Source organism: Exophiala xenobiotica (genome assembly GCF_000835505.1).
Source record: "Exophiala xenobiotica strain CBS 118157 unplaced genomic scaffold supercont1.6, whole genome shotgun sequence".
NCBI classification, from domain to species: domain Eukaryota; kingdom Fungi; phylum Ascomycota; class Eurotiomycetes; order Chaetothyriales; family Herpotrichiellaceae; genus Exophiala; species Exophiala xenobiotica.
This window is the reverse complement of record NW_013562489.1, coordinates 3,726,866-3,748,678: the sequence shown is the minus strand read 5'-3', so window position 1 is coordinate 3,748,678 and position 21,813 is coordinate 3,726,866. Positions and strand designations below refer to the sequence as shown.

The 21,813-nt window shown below is 49.5% G+C and overlaps 9 protein-coding genes across 9 annotated transcripts; 4 read left to right on the top strand and 5 right to left on the bottom strand.

Moving 5' to 3' along the window:
• Window positions 1-1,875: 1,875 nt before the first annotated feature.
• Window positions 1,876-2,766, bottom strand: PV05_10675 (uncharacterized protein; the record flags this gene model as incomplete). The annotated part of the gene is made up of 2 exons (XM_013457143.1): window positions 1,876-2,462; window positions 2,544-2,766. 2 exons carry the CDS (start codon window positions 2,764-2,766, stop codon window positions 1,876-1,878), a joined length of 810 nt encoding a protein of 269 aa, XP_013312597.1.
• A 2,112-nt stretch (window positions 2,767-4,878) lies between these two features.
• On the top strand, window positions 4,879-6,487 carry PV05_10674 (uncharacterized protein; the record flags this gene model as incomplete). The annotated part of the gene is made up of 2 exons (XM_013457142.1): window positions 4,879-4,894; window positions 4,944-6,487. The coding sequence occupies 2 exons, from the start codon at window positions 4,879-4,881 to the stop codon at window positions 6,485-6,487; spliced, it is 1,560 nt and encodes a 519-aa protein (XP_013312596.1).
• A 90-nt stretch (window positions 6,488-6,577) lies between these two features.
• Window positions 6,578-8,160, bottom strand: PV05_10673 (uncharacterized protein; the record flags this gene model as incomplete). The annotated part of the gene is made up of 5 exons (XM_013457141.1): window positions 6,578-6,844; window positions 6,890-6,993; window positions 7,041-7,734; window positions 7,787-8,050; window positions 8,098-8,160. 5 exons carry the CDS (start codon window positions 8,158-8,160, stop codon window positions 6,578-6,580), a joined length of 1,392 nt encoding a protein of 463 aa, XP_013312595.1.
• A 1,099-nt stretch (window positions 8,161-9,259) lies between these two features.
• PV05_10672 (uncharacterized protein) lies at window positions 9,260-11,144 on the top strand (the record flags this gene model as incomplete). The annotated part of the gene is made up of 6 exons (XM_013457140.1): window positions 9,260-9,456; window positions 9,719-9,984; window positions 10,035-10,235; window positions 10,288-10,517; window positions 10,567-10,662; window positions 10,716-11,144. 6 exons carry the CDS (start codon window positions 9,260-9,262, stop codon window positions 11,142-11,144), a joined length of 1,419 nt encoding a protein of 472 aa, XP_013312594.1.
• A 560-nt stretch (window positions 11,145-11,704) lies between these two features.
• Window positions 11,705-13,318, bottom strand: PV05_10671 (uncharacterized protein; the record flags this gene model as incomplete). The annotated part of the gene is made up of 2 exons (XM_013457139.1): window positions 11,705-13,184; window positions 13,233-13,318. The coding sequence occupies 2 exons, from the start codon at window positions 13,316-13,318 to the stop codon at window positions 11,705-11,707; spliced, it is 1,566 nt and encodes a 521-aa protein (XP_013312593.1).
• Window positions 13,319-14,292: 974 nt separating this feature from the next.
• PV05_10670 (uncharacterized protein) lies at window positions 14,293-15,864 on the top strand (the record flags this gene model as incomplete). The annotated part of the gene is made up of 1 exon (XM_013457138.1): window positions 14,293-15,864. One exon carries the CDS (start codon window positions 14,293-14,295, stop codon window positions 15,862-15,864), a length of 1,572 nt encoding a protein of 523 aa, XP_013312592.1.
• A 286-nt stretch (window positions 15,865-16,150) lies between these two features.
• Window positions 16,151-17,270, bottom strand: PV05_10669 (uncharacterized protein; the record flags this gene model as incomplete). Its single annotated transcript, XM_013457137.1, has 7 exons — window positions 17,230-17,270; window positions 16,907-17,182; window positions 16,825-16,856; window positions 16,532-16,778; window positions 16,467-16,487; window positions 16,305-16,411; window positions 16,151-16,258 (listed from the first exon to the last, which is right to left on the bottom strand). The coding sequence occupies exons 1-7, from the start codon at window positions 17,234-17,236 to the stop codon at window positions 16,151-16,153; spliced, it is 798 nt and encodes a 265-aa protein (XP_013312591.1). The 5' UTR covers window positions 17,237-17,270.
• Window positions 17,271-18,260: 990 nt separating this feature from the next.
• On the top strand, window positions 18,261-19,821 carry PV05_10668 (uncharacterized protein; the record flags this gene model as incomplete). The annotated part of the gene is made up of 2 exons (XM_013457136.1): window positions 18,261-18,346; window positions 18,414-19,821. The coding sequence occupies 2 exons, from the start codon at window positions 18,261-18,263 to the stop codon at window positions 19,819-19,821; spliced, it is 1,494 nt and encodes a 497-aa protein (XP_013312590.1).
• Window positions 19,822-19,995: 174 nt separating this feature from the next.
• On the bottom strand, window positions 19,996-21,456 carry PV05_10667 (uncharacterized protein; the record flags this gene model as incomplete). Its single annotated transcript, XM_013457135.1, has 3 exons — window positions 19,996-21,001; window positions 21,061-21,180; window positions 21,239-21,456. 3 exons carry the CDS (start codon window positions 21,454-21,456, stop codon window positions 19,996-19,998), a joined length of 1,344 nt encoding a protein of 447 aa, XP_013312589.1.
• Between the last annotated feature and the right edge of the window lie 357 nt (window positions 21,457-21,813).

The window sequence follows — 21,813 nt, the reverse complement described above, 5'->3', positions numbered from 1 at the left end:
GTTGACCTGAGCAGTAAGGGCCGTTGGGGGCTTCCAAAGTGGTATATGAAGTGACACTGCTTACTGTCAACTTTTGTGTGATACGGGGCCTTCAGTGGAGACATCTCGAGTTTGGGATTGGTGCAAGGCTCTCATTGTCAAACTTAGACATTCCAGCCACCCGAGACCTATATAGTTAGGGAATCCCCTGGACCCTTAGGCACTGAACAGAATTCTCTTCAACCTTCTTTCTACACTCATCTCCCCTACGAAGTAGCGTAACAGGTATTTTCGTCGTTGACGACGATCATATACGAAGCGATATCGAAAGTGAAGTAGTTGAGTCTGTACACCTGACGGGTGTTCAGCGATTCAATGACCCGCCAAACAGCCAGCCGTTTAGGGGTTCTCGGGGGAGCGGGATCCACTTCTTCAAGTGCTATCAGTATCGCCAGGGCTTCTCTTTACGCCGTGTAGTATCTGGTTGGTGCACTGTTGAACTTGTTAGACATAAACATCACGGTGCTGATCTAGTCATACTTGCTTTTATGGGATCGGGATCAGGGAGGTGGAGGTAATGAGTTGTTGCTGCATGAATGTGAAAAGTCCGGAAGCGAGCAACAGCAGGAACGAGCGCTCGTGACGGGCTTAACGTCATCCACAGGATAAGTGATCATATCTAATGGCATGTTCAGGGTCGTTCCGTTTTGCGGATTGCCATAATTTGGCGCAGTTGATGAGAGTATTGCCTGTGGGTCCCAGGTTTCGCATCACGCTCGCGTCGCTAATTGATGTTCAAAAACAAGAACATAGACCGTTGAATGCGGTCTTACATAAGAAGTTGCTGGATCTGCGTGCTTCTAATTACGGGACCATCGTTGCTCGACACTGCTCCGTTCTGGTGTCGGGATGGGCGCAGATCACGGAAAAAGGTGATCAATTACTAGATCGCCGAGCTTGTGCAGGGCCTCCGCGGGCCGTCACAAGTGTACGGATGCCGGCTCACCAGCCGCGTCGACCATTGCTAGAAACAGGTCACGTCGTGGCGTGCTGTTTGACGTGGGGCATCCAGTCCTCTCGGCTGGTGAAAGAATAATGTGTCATACTTATATGCATGACTGTCAGCTACTTGTACGTAGCAAACCCAGAAAGCGGCATCGCCGTCTTTTGCAACACGCTAGCGTGAACAATTCAATTGTTTTCTCAACATCCGGTTGGTGATACGGTCGACTGTAGCAGTTCCTTCGGTGTCCCCCGGCTAGTGGTGATAAGCGGAAAGTCTCGAGCCATGTCTGCCGAACCACAACTGTACATAGTAAAATGCCGCCTCTTGTCCGAGCAATTTGGCTACTTGGTCTCATCTACCTGGATCGTTTTGCGGACAACGATGACCATCAATGCACTCAGCGTCAGAGCAGTTTATCTTGTCATGCCAGGGGCCATTCATGCCACTTTGCGCTTGATTGGCATTGCAGAATAAGGCAAGGCCTTTTTGGCTTTCTCTCGCCCTCGTCTGGCCGCTTTAGGTCCGAATAATCTATATCCTATACACAAAGAGCTAACGTCGCCCCGGTGGCCAGTCTGTCAGCCGAAACAGCACGACTTCGATGCATCCGTAGCTATTGGGAAGAGATGATAGACTTCTCAATCAATTTAATTCCGACAGTGTTGTTGTATTGCTATTACGGTGCCCAGTTGTCTTTTACATTTTCGTCCCCATCGCATGACATATTAGTAGATGGAAGAACGGCTCGCCTTGGAACGCGGTACATTGTAAAGAGCTACACCTGGATGACACCTACAAGACCCCTACTGCCATCCGACACCACCTCTCCTGACAGCGTCGCTCTCTTATATGCTCCTCTGAGCCCAGCTTCTGTATCGGTCTGGCGTTGACTACTTCGAATAGTATGAAGCAATGTCATATCTCAGTAAACTTCCTCCCATAGTCCAATTCTTGTATTTGTATTGTTCCCTGCCACCGTTGATCGTCACGTACAAGCTGCCTCGCTGTAAGTCCAAGACGCCTGTTCCGAAGGCCGTTGCTGAGAGTCCCATGAATCTCTTTGCCCGACGGCTCCCCGAGACAATTTGGATGCTGGATGATGCTGACACGGAGGTTGCAGTCGCGTTTGGCAACAAGACCAATTGATTGTACGCATCGCTCGCCAACCATATATTACCACTGAAGTCGATGGTGAAATCATCCGGATAGATCTCTGAGCTCTGGACCACCGTTTCCGTAGGGCCGACAGCCTCGCCGGTGGTCATGTTCAGCGGGACACGAGACAGCGAGGCCTTATTGGTGTTGGTGTAGTATAGGTTCTGACTTACCACGTGAAGACCGTTGACTCCCAAAGGCACAGTGGACGATGGGACAGGAGCCATTGACGTATTGTTGACAGCTATCGCTGTCTGTCCCGTACGGGCGTTGATTGACCATACGACCCCATTCTCACTGTCGGCAGCAAGTAGAATCCCTTCTATAGGATTAAGTACCGTCAGCCCGTTCAATAGTCCCTTCGGTACATCGGCGATTTTCGTTGTCTTTGCAGTCAGGTTACCAGGGAGGCCGGGTAAGCCTCGTAAATCAACCTCCCAGATCGAAAAGGAGCCCAGCTGAACGTCGAACGTTTCAACGGAAAGATTTCCTGCAACGGTATAGAAGACGTCGTGACCCATTTCTGTAATCCCCATTAGGACGAGGTGATTTGGGATATGCGCGATGTGGATGGGCGAAGCGGGTGGGTTGGTTGGAACGAGATATATGTCAGGTGAGGAGAGCATGTTGACTAAGACACTGGACGGGTATGAGTTCGGGGTGCGAGGTTTTCTAACCAGGTTCCCAAAGGGAACTCGTGGATGACTTGAGGCTGGACAATGGCGACGGCCGACTCAAGCATGGCGATGCCTACCAGGCGCAAAAGCGTTGGCTTCATGATCAAGAAACTCGGACGTGCTGATGCTGTCGAGATGGCAAGAGTGGAATGTACGGCCTCTGCTCACAAGGAGGACGATTTAACGGTTTCTGAGAAAGGTGAATACGGGCGTTCTTCACTCTTTATTTAAGTGTCTCTTAGGCTCTAAGAATGTAAATGGACTACTATGAACGACCTTGAATCTGACAGTTGACTGAAAAGTGGTTGGCTTGTTTACTCCCTCGTAATATATGGTGGGCTTGTACAAGTTACGAGCTGGTTACCGCAACGGGCTAGTTCGAGGCAAGTAGGGCTACCGCTCTAAGCACTGGATGATCTCTCAGTGTGCACATGGCCGCCACGTATCTCTACGAAGTGACCAATGGCAAAGAAGATGATTCATGCCGCTCCCATTGGAGAAAGGTGGCGAGGATGTAAGGACGCGCGAGGCCTTCTAACTGGAGGAGACGGTAAGGCCGCCGCCGCCTGCGCTACTTCCAGAAGGGCCATGATACAGATATAGCGTGAAGAGCCACCTCAATTTTATGTTCCCCTGGTATTTACGAAAGGACACCAAGTGTGCAGCGGTGTAATTGCAATAACATGGCCAGAATGATCATTTCCTGTCCCACTCGCTTTTGTGGCGGCGTAGGCGAAGCGAGACTTGGACAAATCCAATGGCAAGTCTTCCCATTCAGGTAGTTAGTCTTCAACTTGTATTTGTTGCTCTCGTATTCGCTCGTTGATCGGCCATCGCTTTAGCTTTGATCTGTGGCGACGCCTAGGTTATTTGTTTGTATGGTTGAGGCATCCTTGGTTAAGGCATTAACATCTAGTTGCCGCTCTGGGTTCCCACGTTTTGTCCTTCTGCTGTACGCTGCTGCCGCTCCCGGACCTCCTGGCATAACTTGCTGTTATTCCAGCGGCAGCGGGTTGTTGGTATGGCCACGTTCGCTACACGAATCACAGGATAATGTGCCAGTAGTTGCTTTGGAGGTTATTGGAGTCCCTTACATGATCGAGGCCTTAGTTGCGTTGGGGTTGCCCATAATGTGCAATCGATTCTCGTTCTGACTAACTGGTTTTGCAGTACTCTCGCCTTCCGGTTCTGTTGCATCTACCAGCCGCACCTCGGTTAAAGCTTTAAGATCAGTGTCATTCTTCTTGTACTTGTTTGGCTGTGCGGTTTGCTCTCCCATATGAATGGTAGGTGAGCCTCATTAGTCTGGTTCAGCTTCTCGAGTAGTTCTCGTTTGCCGGCAGACAGTTTTATGCCATCACACGCCCCCCCTGCTCAGCCCTCAAATCATCCCAAATCAATGTTTTGTGTCTGGCAGCACCGTGATTGTTTCGATGACCATAGTCAACTTCTTGTCCTTGCTTTGCCGAAGAAGTATCCAACTGCTGCTTATACTGCCTTGTCGGCCAGGCCGCCTTGAGTTTGTCGCAGACGCTGTTTTCGAGAGCCTTTGGTTTGATAATTGCCCCGCTATCGTCAACTGCGCCGTCCCAATTGGTACGAGCCTTGTCTTGATTAGTGGCCATGACCGTTGGATTAGGGCCTGCTCCTGGCTCATTGGTCCATCGGTTCTGTGGACAAAAATGACAATCAGGCTAAGCAGCATCCCCAGACAGCCCGAGGCCGGACTCCAGATGCGGATGCTGCCGATGCAAGTGAATGGCATGGTGTAAGTACAGAATATGCAACCGAGAAAATCAGTGCACGACAGCCCACGCCAAGCCTGTGCCAAAGCGCTAAGGCACGACTCACGCTGTCAAAAGATCGGGGCTTATTACCGTTCTCGACAATTTCTCCCGGCCTTTTGAATACTATCAACGACCAGAACTTCGGCAAATGATGCAACTCACAGCTTGAGGTATCTGACAAAAATTGTATTTATTGTCAGCAAGATGGCTGCCCCAGCTGCTCATTCAAAGTATGCGAAGGCAAGTGTAGCTTTCTCAGCAACGTTTGAACAACATGATGTACTTGCCAGGTTAGTGCAGTGGTGCATACATACAAACTATTACTGACCATTATACCAGCAATCGTCTCAGTAGTAGCCCTAGCTTGGCTATGCCTTTATCCAGTCATACGATACCACCTCGATCCGAAGAAACTAAAGACATTCCCTGCACCTTCTGTGGCTGCATACACACCGTTATGGGGCATGTACTATACATGGAAGGGCAATCAGTGGAAGATGATCGAAAAGGCACACGCAAAACTTGGATCTGCTGTCAGAATTGCTCCAAACCACATCTCGTTCACGGACCCAGCCGCATACAAGGATATCTACGGGTTCGGCAACAACATTCTCAAAGACGATTTCTACGCTCACATAGGTGCTGGGAATCCTTCCATGGCACAGACAACTGACAAAGCTGCCCACTCCACCAAAAGAAGATACCTCGCCCATGTCTTCTCTGCAAAGGAAGTCGTGGCCATGGAGCCGAGGGTAATGGAGCTCGTACACAAGCTCTGCGAAAAACTGAGGATCAAAGCCGACGGCTGCAAAGTAGGACCGGACGACGAATATGAAACAGTCAAGGGAGTGGTTGACATTCAACCATGGCTGAACATGTTGACCTATGATGCCATCACCAGTATGTTCTTCACAAACAGCTATGGCTTCTTGGATCGCGGCAATGACCTATGTCCGTCACTGGACGACTCTGGCAAAGTTGACATGGTTCACGGGATGGATACGTTCCATTCAGCAAGTGGTTTCAACACGATGCTGGCTCCTCTTCCGCTTCCGCTGTATCGGCTTGGTCGAAAACTGCTCGCCTATTCTCACGGCTGCCGTGCAGGTTCTTGGTTTCTTGGAATGTCTCGATATCAGGTGACCCACCGACTCGAAAATGAACCAAGCCAGCCGGACTTGTTTTCAAGATTTCCTTCCAAGCCCACGGAGAAGAAGCCAATTCCCATGCCCGTATCTGAGATGATAGCCGAATGTGCCACCATGCTCGATGCGGGTAATGATACAACCCAGACTTCTCTGACGATGTGTATCTATCATCTCGCCAAGTATCCACAAGTGCAAAAGAAACTTTTCAGGGAGCTGAGCAAGGAAATACGCCCCGAATACGCCACAACCAGGGTTTTACCATCACAGATCGTACAAAACGTTCCCTACCTGCGTGCGGTTCTGGACGAAAATTGGCGATGTCGACCTCCTGTGACACGAGGTCTGCCGCGACGCACAGTGGCCGGTGGTGCCACCATTGCCGGTCACTTCATCCCTGAAGGAACAACTATCAGTGCTCCGACTTACAATCTGCATCACAACCATGAGTTGTTTCGACAAGCAGACGAATTCATCCCAGAGCGGTGGATTGCCACGGAATCTTTTGGTGCAGACGAGATGGAGCGACAGAACTTGAAGGATTTCGTTATTCCGTTCAGTCTGGGTCCGCGAGCATGCATTGGCCGAAATTTGGCGTATATGGAAATATCAATCACTATTGCGGCCTTGGTTCTCAACTTTGAATTCGAACTGGCGGATGAACACCAGGAGATTGAAACTATTGAGCGATTCAATTGTAACCCTGCGGGGTTGATACTGAAGATTAGTCCAAGGTAGCATAGTAGTCGAAGCAGTCTTCGCTTTCAAGTACTGATTTTATTACTTTCGATCTTGCTACCGTCGAGCAAATGCTGGAGTTTTGTGATGTTAAACGTACGGCGGCGACTGAGGACCTATTGTTTTCTTGGTCGATATCCCCCAGTCGTGCGCAAGACGTTCCAAGCAAGTTTGGTTTGGCCATTTGGTTCTCCGCATAAACTCGCTAAGCCACTCCGAAATGATCTGCTGCTCACGACGGCCGGTGAATAATCGACCAGTCCAGCACGCTAGGTGTGAGCCATTGATGCCTGTGCCAATTTCGTCACAAGAGAATACCACCGCACAACACAGTCTCGCGACCAGAAGAGTTTTGCTCTGGCAATATCAGCATGGAATCAGACTTGTCTGTGGTGAACGTACATTCACAAACTCCTGGATAGTTCCTGAGTTATCCCCCAAACTTTGCTTGGTGCGGTAAACGCCAATCATGGTCCTGGCAGCGTAATACTGCTGCCATCCAATGGCTTGATGAGGTTAGTACACGTTTGCTTCTTGAGAAACTTGCACTCACCATGCCATGTGGAATAGTATTTGATGATTGGGAAGATGTCGGAAACATTATCCTGATAGTACCATGGTTTGAAACCGTCGGGGAGGTGTTGACGCCAGCGATCGATGTCTGCTGCTATCGTCTCAAGTTCATGTTCGAATCTGGGCTTGTTTGCGGCTCCCCAGCAGATGTTACAAAGCCGTGCAAGGTGATAAGTCATTCTGTTCGTCCAAACTTCGTCGCTGGCCTGCCCGAGGAGGTCGCTGGTGTCCACTATCTCAATATCAAATTGACATTCACGCTCATAGAGGAAACAAATGCGGAGACATTCCCGGACACCGATCCAGAATGATACTCCTTGGACGTCTATCCTTGATGGGGAATATGAGGAGTTGGCTGCTGAGAAAACGGAGTAAGCACCCTGCATATGACATTGAGGGTCATCAGCAAGCTCCAAGAACTGTTCTGCCATACGGAGGATCACTGTTGTCGGTAGCAGGATTTCTGCGGTAGATGACTTTGACGGGTCCAATGAGGGTATCAGGTGTCGGATCGCTTGAGATTGGTAGCTCTCGCTACGGTCAAGGTCCATACGTCCATGAAGGTGAAGGATTCGCGCAGCGTACGCGAGGCAGGCATAGTACAATACGGAGCACTTCAGGGCGAGTCTGGAAACGCTCTGCGCGATGCGTCGATCAGGAGACACTATGTCTAGCTGCAATTCATTAGCAGAGCAAGAGGGTTATACAGAAATTAGCCAAACCTACCCATGGTCCGCATTGGTCAATGAAATATGAGAACACAGGCATATCCTCTTCCTTTACCCGCACGGTTTCGTGACCTTCGATGTCATTGGATTTGATCGCATATTCCAAGCTGAATGTCACTTGAGGTGACAGTCCTGTGCTGCTGCGTTGTGGCGAATGATCATCATAGATGGCGCCGTATTGCGTACGCTGTTCCGTGGGCGAGACGATATCGCCAAGGCCGTGAATGAATGTCGGACATGATGAGGGCAGTCTAGAGCTTGCCTGTGGAGAGGCGAAGCTAAGTCTCTTTTGCGTTTGGGACGCCCGACCGTTGGAGCCCACTGACGGAGCTCGGTCACGCTCTCTCTCCAAGTGGCTTTCAGTAACCGCATGTTGAGAGGTGGGCGAGATCGAGATATCAGGTGAAGGTGCCTCGGCAAGGATTGAAAATGCGCTGTGGCGTATCGTAAGGCTGTTGTAGCGACACCGAGATCTCTTTCTTGATCGTTTACATCGTGAGCAAGAAGGCAATTGTCGGTCACCTTTTCATATCAGCTTCGCTCAGTCTTTGATGAGAAATCTGTGGCAGTTACATTTCAGATGTCCCTTTTGACATGGCACGCTATCATTCCATCATCAGTCCCGGCCGAACACTTGGATGATCGCGTGGCGGGCCTACCAGTTTGTACCCACTTGCATGGATATGGGTCTGGAGCGTATACTGGCGTCGCCACGATTAGCCAGCTCAAAAGACTTTCGCATGAAACGGGCACTCGCTGAAGAGGTACTAGAAATATTGACGGCAGGAGACTCGGGTTCTCGAGCATGGCAGAATCTGCGGTTATCTGCTTGAGATGAATTGCATTGCGTCTGTACGAGGCACACGGCTCGAACATCGGCCCAAATAGCTTCTTTGAGGAAGTTGAGTCGGACAAGCTTGCTTTTCGGCAGTGACTCCGTGCTTCAGTCTTTGCTTTCCCCTGCTTTTCTCCGCATAGATGGCGTGGAGAGTGCGGAGAGTCGTGGACTTCAATCTTCAATCTTCGAAGTGGTGATCCACCCATGAGGGGAAGTAAGTATGAGGCTGGCTGTGAGGCACGACCAGCGGGTGGCTGGTGCTGATCATCGGCACACACGGGCGAGATTACTGTTCATGGCAATTCTTCACGACAATTAGCGCTCGCGAAGACGATGGACTTTTGTGTGGATAATGCTGCAAGGCTTTTGATCTCATCGGGAGTACGGCCAATTGTCGGACGGTCCATCTATAAAACGATTGCATCTTCCCAGTGTTGAACAGCTCTGAGACATCATTTCCTCCACAGGCTTTCCATCTCAGAGCTCAGAGCTCACTTCCCATCCTAAACATGAAGGCGACCGAAGGAGAAGAAGCAGTGTTGCACACAGAAAATAGCTTCTCAAGCCATGAAGTGGTGCCCAGCAAATTCAAGAAATATGCATTTGGCGTTCAAGGAAAAACACTGCGTCGTCATGTTTCTCTTGCCGGTGCTTTTGGGTTTCTCCTTTTCGGCTATGATCAAGGAGTTCTTGGAGTACGGTTTGACGATGATCGACGTGAAGATTGCTGCTAATCGTCGTTGGCAGGGCCTGAATGCATCCGAGAACTTTCTCACACAGTTCAACAATCCATCTTCTAGCCTTCTTGGTACCATCAATGCCATATACGAGTGAGTTAACAGCTACGGCGTTTGCACATCCTGTTAACCCCAGTGTTTAGAATTGGCTGCTTTTGTGGTGCCATAACTGTATTCATGGTCGGCGATCGACTAGGTCGCAAGAATTGCATCTACACCGGTGCGGTTCTACAAGCTATCGGGGCTATTTTGCAAGCTTCATCATTCGGAGTTCCACATATGATCGTTGGACGAATCGTCTGGCAAGTTGCTCCTATCATCAATCTTGGTCTGAGTCTGACTTGTCTCCATTCAGTGGCTGGGGCAATGGTTTCAACACTGCAACTACACCCTTATGGGTATCAGAACTAGTTCCGTCCAAGTCAAGAGGTCGGCACGTCGCTATCGAAGGAAATCTGATAGCATTCGGTATTGTGATTGCCTACTATTTCAACATCGGAATGACTTATGCATCTGGTCCCGTGCAATGGCGGTTGGTTATTGCTGCTCAACTCATCATTATTATTTTCCAGGTTGTCTGGACCATGATGTTGCCGGAGTCGCCTCGGTGGCTCACTGCCCGTGAGCTCTCTCTTGCCTAAGAAAGGCGTGACATCTGCTAACAGATTTAGATGGTCGCCACGAAGAAGCGATACATGTCCTGACTCAGCTGACGGGCAAAAACATCAAACATGACGATGCATCTGTGCTCAAACAAAAGAAGAACATTGATGACGCCATTGCACTTGAGAGAGCAGACGGTCCCTGGAAATTCTCTGAATGTTTCCGTAATGGGCCACTCAAAATTCGTCGTCGATTCATATATGTCATCTGTAGGTGCCATGTTCCGTCTCTATGAGGGTCTACTGACTCGGTGCACACAAGGCCTTCAAGCGATGCAGCAACTTAGCGGGATCAACGTCTTGGTCTATTACATGCCTCACACCTTGACCACTGATGTCGGCATGGATTATCGAACTTCACTTCATGTTGGAGCAGGCCTCGCAAATACCTATTGGGTCTTCTCATTCATAGGAGTGTTCTGGCTGGACAGAATGGGAAGACGCCAGCCCTTGATATGGGGCGCTGTTGTTTGCGGTCTCTGCTTTCTTTTGGTGGGTTCACATATGAGTTCATCTTCCATAGATGCTAACGTCTTAGCAGGCCGGTATCCTGCAGGCTAGCCCTTCTTCGGCAAGAGCAAAGGCAAGCCTCACCTTCTTTTTCTTGTATGAAGCTGTCTTCGCTATTGGATGGTTGGTAAGTTCGAAGCGTGACAGCGGGAATAGTTGGACGCTGCTGACATTGTGGAGCCTATCCCATGGCTATATGGCCCGGAAATTATGCCCCTTCGCCACCGAACCCATTCTGCAGCTTTATCGGCCGCAAGTGATTGGATCTTCAACTACCTCATCGTCCAAATCACACCCATTTCGATCTCGAATATCCGTTGGAAGACCTACATTATATTCTTCGTTTTCAACATCTTTTTCGCCCTTATGATCTGGTTATACTACCCCGAAACAAGTGGACGGACTTTGGAAGAAATGGACACTCTGTTCATGGGTGACAATGACCGGCTTGTCGTGATCGACAAGACTGGAAGATTGTTGCCGGGCTTCAGAAGCTACATGAACAGAACCGACAATCCAGAGATGGCGGACGAAGTTACCAACAGATCATCGGCGTCGGAAGAGAAGCGAGAGACGTGGGAAGTGCATGCCGAAAAGAATCCAGTGTAGGGAGATGTGTGTTCGCCGATGGAGGATCGCTGGTATCCTGGGGACTGAAGGAACGGATGCAAGGGATAGATAAGGAAGGTAAGCTGAGGCTTGGGTGATACAATACAACCCAGCAGTATGCAACGCTAAGTTACGTACAAGGAACGGTAGGGTGATATAGTTATTTGTATTTCGTGCCATTCACAAATGTTCCCAGGGTGGGACTGATAAAATCGTGAAATAAATCGATAAGGGCCATCTTCGCGTGCTCAATCTCCACCTCTTGAATGCGCTCACAGTGCAAGGGCAGTAGTACCTGGTCAATGTGTGCCAGGATGGATGGGTTGCTGAAGCTGATGGTGGTTCCCTTCCACTTCCATGATCCACGGCCACTGAGGCCATACGCTTCTGGTTAACCACGAAGACGCGGCTGACCTTGAGTCCCAAACTTGATATTCTCTCCTCACCTCCTGCGCCTAGCGATAACCGATCGATCGCCTGCTCCATAGATATCCTGTAACACAACCAGAGTGCCATTCAGCAAGCCAAACGCTTTCACAGGAGGATCCTGAGCGAGTCGCTTAAAGAGACGGCTCTTTGCTTGACTCCAAGTGGTGGGCGCCTTTCTCGGCAGATGGGTATACGCCCACCTCAGTATCGAGCATAGTCGTGGCACCAGGTTCCTTCTCTCCAGTCGACTCGTCAACAAAATCAAGTAGACGTCTTTCAGCAACAGCAGCATTGCCATTAGCTTCGAGCAACATCTTCTTGTATTCGGCCTCATTTGCAGACACCAGTGGATTGTTGAGACTGAAGAGCAGATTGACCTCTTCCAATGAACGATTGGCAGTCTCTGGGAAGAAGAAATAAACCAAGGGTATGGAGGCGACATTGAAGCAGGCGAAGACCAACAATGTCTTCCAACCAAGAGACTTGAACATGCTCGGTAAAGCGAGAGTTGTGGAGCCAGCACCCATCGCCCAGCCGAGAATACCGAAAGCATTTCCCTTTGCACGGATCTCTTGTGGCCAGATCTCGGTTGGATACACCCAGCAGGCGACCAAAGTGGTACAGCAGAAGGCGTACTGGTAGATGTACACCATTGCAGCAGCGGCGGAACCCCATGACTGTGAAACTGATCCTGTCGTATCACCAGCCTTCTTTGCAAAAGCTGCCGAGAGGAACAAAACGATCATTTGGATGATCAATCCCGTGAGGAAGGTCACTCTTCGGCCAAATCGGTCGATGATTGGCGCACCAGAAAGGGTTCCCAGAAAGCCGAAAGTCTGCAACAGTCCTGCCATCCAGCCAATCTTCTTTGGAGAAGCACCAGATGCCTGGAACAACGCACCAGCGTATGTTGCCATTGCCATGATACCAGTGTACATCATCAAGAACAAGGCAGCCCAGGCTAGAATCGCACGTCGGCCTAAGTGGAGACGACCAGAATAGCGACCGCCAAGCCAGATGTTGAGAAGATTGTTTCGCTTCTTGTGAGAGATTTCGACCATGGCGATCAATTCTCTCATCTCATCCTCCAACACAGGATCATCCAGGGCGAGGTCACCTCTGACCTTGGCAAGAATCTCTCGGGCCTCCTGTGTCTGGCCGTTGCCGACTAGCCAGCGTGGAGATTCGGGAACGAACCAAACCACGGAGATGAGGAGGAGAGAGGGAGCGCAGACACATCCAAGGGGGAATCGCCAAATCAACCCTGGGCTCGTCCAGTCCTCGATGGCGTACATGATCCAGTTGATCAGCATCAGACCCAGATAGTTGGCTGAGAAGACGATGGCGAATGTGAATCCTCGGCTGTGTGCCTTGGCCAACTCTGAGATCCATGAACAGGTAATCGAGTTGATAAACCCAATCCCGACTCCAGATATAACCCGAGCACAGAGGAACATGTTGGCGTTCATTCCACCTGTCTGAAGGGCTCCGCCGATGAAGCTGAGCACTCCTCCGATGAAGACTCCTCGTCTTCTTCCAAGCTTGTCACCGGTCCAGCCGCCAATGAAAGCTCCGAACATGGCTGCGAAATAATAGATGCAGATCATGCCACTAGAAAGAGTCAGCATGACAGGCATGAACATGGCTTGTTGTGCCTACCCTTGTTTGATGGGACGAGTAATCACTCCATCGCTTCCGAGACCCATGAGATTGACGAAATTTGGTTGGGAACTAACGTTGCCCATGACAGCCTGATTGCAACCTTCGTAGATGAGAGAGACAAAACAAAAGGCATTTGCAATAAAGAGCACAGCCTTTCCAGACATATTCCGCCATATGGCGATACTTGGTAAACCCATCCCGAGTGATATGCAAAGAGAGTAGCTATCAGAATGAGTGCAAAGAGTTGTGCGATATTCGATTCGAAGAGGTGGCTATGAGCATCTTTATATGTTGCGTTTGGTTTTTGCGTTCGCACATCCACGCCGCGGTCTGAAGGGGAAAAGCTCACTGAAAACCCACCATTTAGTGCACGGAGATCTGGGCCCGAGCACAGAAACCCCAGGTTTATTGTCTGCGGGCAGGACAAGCTTGCCTTCCGAGAAAGTCTCTAGGTACCCCGGAACTCGACTGCTGGAATTTGAATCAGGAACGTGCGTCGAATCAGTAGTCGATCTCCACATTTAGGAATCTCTTGCCTTCCGAGGAATGGAAGACCCCGGATCTCCACGAACTTTCACCCCCTCCCCTTTGGAAAACCTCGTGGGGGCGGGAGTAGTAAAGACACCGCACAGTCAGGAGATGTCTAATTAGCAAAACCCGATTGGTTCTATTCACAACCTGCTTTCCGTCACTCTGGTAGTTTCCCCGAATGGACGATGATTCCGATTTCTCCAGGATTCTAGGAACCCCAGATCTTTGGTCCAGGCCGGTGGACGGGCTATAGAGTCGTCGGGCTTTCCTTCCATCCTAGATGTCACACCATCGAAAGCTCTGTGGCGACAATCTCGGGAACAGAAATTGCCTTCCTAGGATGCGCATCGCATATTCGGGAACGACTGCCATCCTCAAGACTCGCATTGTCATTGTAGGAATCAGGAGAAACCAGTCAACCAATATCGAAGATTGAACCTTTCTGTTCGGTCGATAAAACATTTAAACATCCTCTCCCGCAACGAGTTCAGAATGTAAGCAAACACTTCCGACTAACAGCTTCGAGATGTTGACTATCGGTCTCCTAGGGGCATCAGCCCTCGGGCTGAGCGTCGGCTCTACCATCGCCTTGGGCATACCTGCCTTACTAATTGGAATCCTTGCCTGGTACATCATTTCATATTTCAGAGATCCTCTAGACCTACGAAGATTCGCAGGGCCAAAACTTGCTGCTTTTTCAGCAGTCTGGTCTATGAGGCACTGTCTCAAGAACAAGAGATTCTGGGGAATTCACAAAGTGCATGAGAAATATGGACCGATCGTTCGGATTCAACCCGATCATGTTAGCTTCAACCTGGGCGAGGCTATCAACGATATCTACGGTCACGGAAAGGATCTCATGAAAGCACCCTTCTACGACACGCTCGCAGCTGCGCATCGAAGTATGTTTGATACGACTGATAGAGTCGAACATGGTCTCAAGCGAAAATACGTTTCCCACATGTTCGCACCACAGTCCGTCACCGAACTCGAAGACGTCATTGCAGGTGTCACCAGTGACTTGTGCAATGTTATCGACCGATACGCCGAAAGCGGTGAATGGATGAACATGCGCCATTGGGTCAGCATGTACGCATTTGACATCATTGGTCAGATGGGTTTTGCAACAGACCTTGGCTGCTTGAGGAGAGGCGACGATATTCTCGTTGGCCAAACACGATCAGGAAAGCGGTACACTGCGTCGGCAATGAAAGGTGTCTACGATGGAGGGTCTTACAACGTCTTGTGGGGCCAGGCACCTGCTTATCTCGAATGGACAAAATGGCTCACTCAATGGACAAAGGGACGCTACTATGCCGACTTCTTCTTCGACGTTGCGATAGAGCTTGTCAAAAATCGTGTCCCAGCAGAAGATGTTGCTGAATATGAGAAGACACGACGGTACGACTTGTGGCACCGAATGGTGGTTGGCAAGAATGGCGACGCCCTGGGTCTCGAATTCGAAGAGATGTTCTCCGAAGCAGCTGTCCTCATGATCGCTGGCTCAGATACCTCCGGAACAGGCGTCTGCAATACTATCCTGGAACTTATTCAGGATCCCAAAAGACTGAAAAAGCTGCGGGAGGAACTTGACGCGGCCATCCCACCGGATACTCAAGTCGCAACTCATGACCAAGTCAAAGACCTACCATACTTGGCCGCATGCATCAACGAAGCCCTTCGCCTCAGACCGCCAAATGCTCAAGGGCTCCCTCGTATCGTTTCTAAGAACGGGGCTACTATTTGTGGCTATCAGATGAAGCCGGGCACGTCCGTTTCCGTTCCCACATACACTATTCACCGGAACGAAGCATACTTCAAGGATGCCCTCACTTTCAACCCGGAACGTTGGATCGACAACCCAGATCCACAAGAGACATACAACTTGCAGAAATACGTGATCCCTTTCTCCCATGGCAGCAGAGCGTGCATTGGCCGCAACTTGGCCAATTTGGAGTTGAGAGTCGCTATTGCTACTGTGATGTCAAAGTTTGAGTTCGAAATGCAGTATCCTGGCAAGCCTGTCGAGATTTTTGAACGTTTCAATTCCAACCCAGAAGACTTTTATGTGAAAGTCCGACGCCGAGTGAGGGCTTGATGGTGGAAGATGGAGGGATTACTGTTCAATGGCGTTGATTTATTGTTACCAAAGAAATAGCTACGTAGGTATATTGACGTATTAGCTTCCTCTGCCTTCAAGTCTCATTTATACATCTCGCTGCACGATCATATTCGCACTACGGAACAGCCTCCAGGAGGAAGGAAAGGGCCGTGATTTTAACCCAAGTCTGATTGCACTGATGGTATACGATCTAGCACCGAATCAAGTGGAGTTAATCACAGTAAGAATTGATACCCCGATAGGCTTAGGTACGTTTTCAAATTTAAAACGTATCAAAGAACTCCAAGTACGCCCGAGCTAGCTCTTCTGGCTTTTCGAGAGCGATATTATGCCCAGAGTGAATTACTGCACCAGTAACATTCGTTGCAACCTAATTCCAGTCAGCAATGATGCAAATGGCATTGTACTCCACGCACCTTTTCCATCTGTCGCCGAGGAACTTCTCCAAAGAAAAAATCACCCCCAACAGCAAGGATTGGCATTTGAAGCTTTTCAGTCATTAATTCCGTGTTCGTGCGTGCTCCTGTGATCCGTAAGTATTCGACCAAGCTCACTAGTGGACAGAACTTAAGATATACCTTTCTCAGTTTCACGATAGACTTGCGTTGTCAGCAGAGTTAAGCTTGAGACGTTGAACACTTACCTTCGCATATTGCTCTCATACCTCCAGGAAGAGCAGTCCACCTGGAGTATTCGTCGATATCTTCTGGAGTAAGTGCAGATGGGTCACGCATTTCGCTCCTCATCCATTGTGTCCAGAATTCTCGTTCTCTGCCCGCAATGAGCATTTCTGGATAATCAGGAACTCGAAAGAATACGAGGTGCCAGAACGTCCTCGTATCCCACATCTTCAACTGTTGATTTTCTGTTCCACCCGTGGCTGTGAATCCCTGCTCTCTATCAGTCCAGCACTCTGACGAGATATGGAGACTCTACCTCCTCAAATCCAAGCCCGGGGAGAATCATTTCTTGGCCGAGTCAGCCGGCATCACTGCAAAACTACTGTACACAGCTTTACCTTGATAAACCAGACCGACCACACGGTCCTGGTATGTTGCCGCCAGTGTCCAGGCAAATGCAGCTCCCCAGTCTTCTCCGACTACTCGAAACTTATCGAACCCAGCTGCATCAGCAACTTTGATTAGATCGGATGCTATTGTCCCACAGTCATATCCAGACGGTGGCCTCTCTGAGTCTCCGAATCCTCTCACGTCAACAGCAAGGACACGATACCTTGGAGTCAGGAAGGGTATGACTTTTCTCCAAGCGAACATCGTCTTAGGAACACCATGAACTATGGTGTTTCTCAGCAATGAACATGTTGGCAATGACGACAAATACCTAGCATCACGGCTCGCCCATCTTTTGGTCCGCCGATACAGTAGTGTATATTGACATTATTCACGTTTACTTTATTGTGAACAAGCCTCTGCCCTTCGTGGTCTCGAATATGATACGACATTTTCTTCGAATTCAATTCGGTCTCTGCTCCTGACAGCGTTGAGAATCAGAAGATGTGTCTTCCTTGGGAACCAATTCGTGTAGGTGTAGCTGAACAGGGACCAACTTCAGGAGCCACTGCCACTGTCAGATGAGGATCCTACGCATGTTTCCGTATTTCTCCCGCGTGGGGGTTTAGCCTTCTCAAGAAAAACTGTTGAGAAAAACTTGGGGGCAGTGGCCAAGACGACCGAAACAGCTCAATCTGGTAAACTGGCGCGGAGAATTGACAGCTTATGTGGCAAGCAGCTTCATCGATTAGCTTCAATAGTCTGGTGTTGGCACCGCGCCCGGCGGGTCAAGTGCGAGGTTGAATCTCAACTGCTCTCGGCAGGCTGGGAATGTAGATTTGACCCGAGGCCACGTTTCGAAAATGCCCACCCCGTGGGGTTGGAGTTCAGGTTCTGGAGAGAGTTGAGGGGTCTCGGCTGTTGCCACAGTCAAAATCTCAACTTCTGCGCAGTTGTACTCTCTAACTAGTACGCCATAGTATTATAGCAATCCTGGGAAACAAGTTTGAAAATGCCAGCAGCACTCAGGGGAGCTTCCTCGCGGACCAAAAAAGGTAAACACTTCCTAACAATGTTTGGATATAACTGACAATTGATAGCGTGGTGAGTACAAGCTACTATGCCGAAACAGATGTGTCTAATACGCGAAGTGAGCGGTGCCGGGGCTCGCACCTTAAGTGTTAGTTGTGATCACTCCAATCCTGTTGTAAATGCTAACAGAAAAGGCGATGGTCAAGAGCCATGCTCAAGATGCGAGGAGTTGGACTCTGTTTGCACATACGGCAAGAATACAACATTTATTGCTCGAGGTATGATCTTTGAGATGTAGTCAAGATTCTCTGCTGATTCAGCTCGCGCAGAATGGAGCCCAGTGGAGGCAGGCCTGAGAATCATACGGCCTTCGCCGTCGTTTCGAAGACCTACCATAACACCAATGTTAACCGAAAGTGAGTCCAAACTCGACGAGTTCTCCAGCTTGGATGGCTGTTTGACAGCTCCAGATTCGTTCATTAGCGAGAACCAAACCATTGCGGACCAGTATGCAGTTACCTCACAGCAGGGCAATTCACCAGAGACACAGCGTTCCACGCTGGACAGTCCTCAATCACTTAATGGTCCCCAAAGTTTACTTGATGATAATCCTCATGATCCTATGATATCTGCAGAGGATGCGTTTTACATGGAGCGATATTGCTATATTCTGGGATCATGGTTCGATGTCTTTGACTCGGCCAAACACTTTTCGAGAGTAGTCCCTCACCTCTCATTGACACACCCGGTCCTTCGGCTCTCGGTTTTGGCATGGGCTGCCAAACAATACTACTTGACGAACTTGACTCAGTCGGTTGACACGTCTTTGGCATACTATGATCGAGCATTGAGAATGCTGACAGCATCTATCAACGACGTTTCTACCTCATCTCCACCCGCCGTCTTTGCATCATGTCTCCTTCTTGCAATATCGGAATTGATGGGTGACAGTTACCAAGATTGGCAATTGCACCTCGAAGGAACGTACTCACTCGTCTTGACTCACGGCTGGCACGGGCGCAGTGTTGGTCTGGGAGGGGCCTGTTTCTGGATCTATGCAAGAATGGACGTTCTTTCATCTCTCTCAACAGCCGAGTGCAGTCGTTTGAGCACAGAACTTTGGATGCCCGTCGACGACGAAATTCATATATACGGACTTCTGGACTCTCCGACTCTAGAGGACTGGTCCAACCAGACAGTGTTTCTTCTCGCAGAGATTCACAACTTGTTATGCAAAGTCCGGGCCGCGGAGTCTGACGAGACGTTCAATGGTTTTCTCGAGACATGGAATGCATTAAAGGAAAAGATCCGGCTGCATAAGCAGCGACAGCCAATCCAGTTCAAGCCTCTCGCGGTCCTGGAAGCGGGCGACACGAAGGACAACCCCTTTCCAACGAGGCGATATCTGAGTGAAAGTGTCTCCCTAGCCACCCAATTTTGGAATGTTGCACAGTTGCTTTTTATCCTTGCGCGGCCGGAACGGAGCCGGCGAGAACGGTGTGACAGATACCGGACGGAGGCGAAGACCTTCATGACACTCGCCAAGCGAACAGTCGCAATCAGTATTCACAATCGGCATGAAATCAATTGGGTTGGAGCAACGCAATTACTCAGCGTCACAGGTATGGCGATTGTGGACTGGGCCGAGCGCAAAGCATTATTGAAATGCCTTAAGGATATCCACCTTCGTACGGGCTGGAATACTCACGAAGTAATTGATGCTTTGCTCGCGTGGTGGGGGTGGTCGGCTCCACTGAACGAAAGAGGCCAATCCTGGACGGATGTTCATCAAGAGATAGGACCGTATGCGAGCGTCTCGGAGTGGATGCTTCGTATGTTTGACTGCGGCGTTGTCATGAAAGCTGCAAGACTGAGCAGCCAGACCCAATAGCTTTCCAAGACGTTCATTGTGAGAACATAGATTGCCGTTCCGTTCGACATCAACTGTTTTTCAGGCCAGCAGATATCGTAGATTGTCACCAATCCGAAAGATGAGAGGCCAATAAGACAGGTTTGGAATCTAAGAAATTCTATCGTCTATGCTGTTTCAATCATTTGAACCCATCTAATTCGGTAACCGACCCTCGTTGAACGAAATCACAGCATATCTTCCATTCCGAGTCCATGCACAATTCGGCGCTTCTTTGTGCAACTCTGCCACCTTTTCCTCGGTCTCAATGCCAACAACGACGTCTGCTTTGTTCGTTCGCAGTGCCATGATATTGATGCCGCTACCTCTTCCCATCGGTCCAATGGCATTTTCGAAGGGTGTGGTGTGAGGCCATAAACCATCCCTCGTTAACTTCCGATAATTCAAATCACCCTTGGTAATAACAAGGTCCCTGCCCTTGAGATCTTCGAACAAGTCTTTGGCATGAGACGACATATCGTGGTATGTGTGACCTGTGGTCCAGAATGGATGCTGTTGCACTTGAATTGCACCACTGGACAGTTGATTTTCCATACGGGTGACCAATTGATCGATCTCCTGGCGATGACGCGGGAAGATTTCTGTTGACTTCAAATGCGAGAACAACGAGGGTATATCGGATGGAATGACGTCGCTGACGAACCAAGGGAAGTCCTTGACATGCATTCTGATTGACGATGCGATCTTCATTTCGAGCAGATAAGTTGCAAGCAGCATATCTGTAAAGAACTCGAAACCAGCATTGTCAAGAACGATGTCAATATTCGCTCGCGGATGTCTAGACAGGAAACGCCACACATCGTCCAAATCATCGTCAACAATATTGCGGCGGCTCTTGGCTATGCTTTCTCTTCCCTGAAGACTTTGCAAATCCTCAACGCTGAGAGGACCCAACATGGACAAATCTGTGGCGTTTCCCCAGAGGGCGATCTCCACCATCTCAGTGAACAGCAGTCTCTGGGCATCGGCGTTAGTCTCAGCTGTAAATGCATCCTTCTCCTTGACCATGTTGAGGAATCGGGCGGCTAGTTCTTCTACAGCCGCACTAGACCGCGCAAATGTCGAGTCCTTTTGACGTTTGAAATAGTCGTAAGATCGCCAGATGTGCGTGTCTGTTAGGACGAAAATCGCTTGCACACGCCTTCAAGCTATGAGCATTCAAAAATCCAGGTCAGAAGGAACCACCCAATATCGACTTACTTGTACAGATAACACTCCGTGAACAGCCACGGCGCCGCCAACCAAGAGCAACCTTTTATTTCCCCCAGCTGAGCGTTCCAATCTTCGACATCGGAGAGCCTTTCGTCTTGTGGTAGGAGACTGTAGTCGTCAACTTCCTGCCGAAGCATGGTTCCTCTGGTTTGGCAGAGATACATACCTCAGCCTCTCATTGGTGGTGATCTCCTTGTGCAATAACTCAAGGTCTCGGCAGATCATCTGGCCTTCACTTTTCTCATCTTGAGAAGAAAGTTGACTACACGTCTCTGTGACATCCTTCACAATATCTTGGACAATTCTGGGCCATCTCATGATAGCCGTTTCGTTGGCCATTGACCCAGGTTCGGAAGTCCATACTGGTAGAACTTCTAGAGACATTCTGAGAAGCACCGCTAGCACTGGAATCAACCACGTAGGATGTTGAGATATTGAAACAAAATTTGACAGAGAGCGTGGAATACTCGAATTTCTTATGGCGCCAGTAAAGTTTCCCCCGTACCCCACCACCAATGCGCACGTTGCCCGGCTCCCATTATTATCGAGACTCGAAGTCTTCGGAGCCTCCTGCCATGGGGGTGTCGGGACGTCTAAACGCTTAAACGGGAGATAGTTCCTAATTCGGTAGGGTAAGCGGTTTGCATGTGCCAATCCACAACCGCTTTTTCGAACATTTTGCACCCTCAAAATGAAGCTTCTACTACGGGTCTAGATCGTTTAGTGACTTCGAGAGATAGG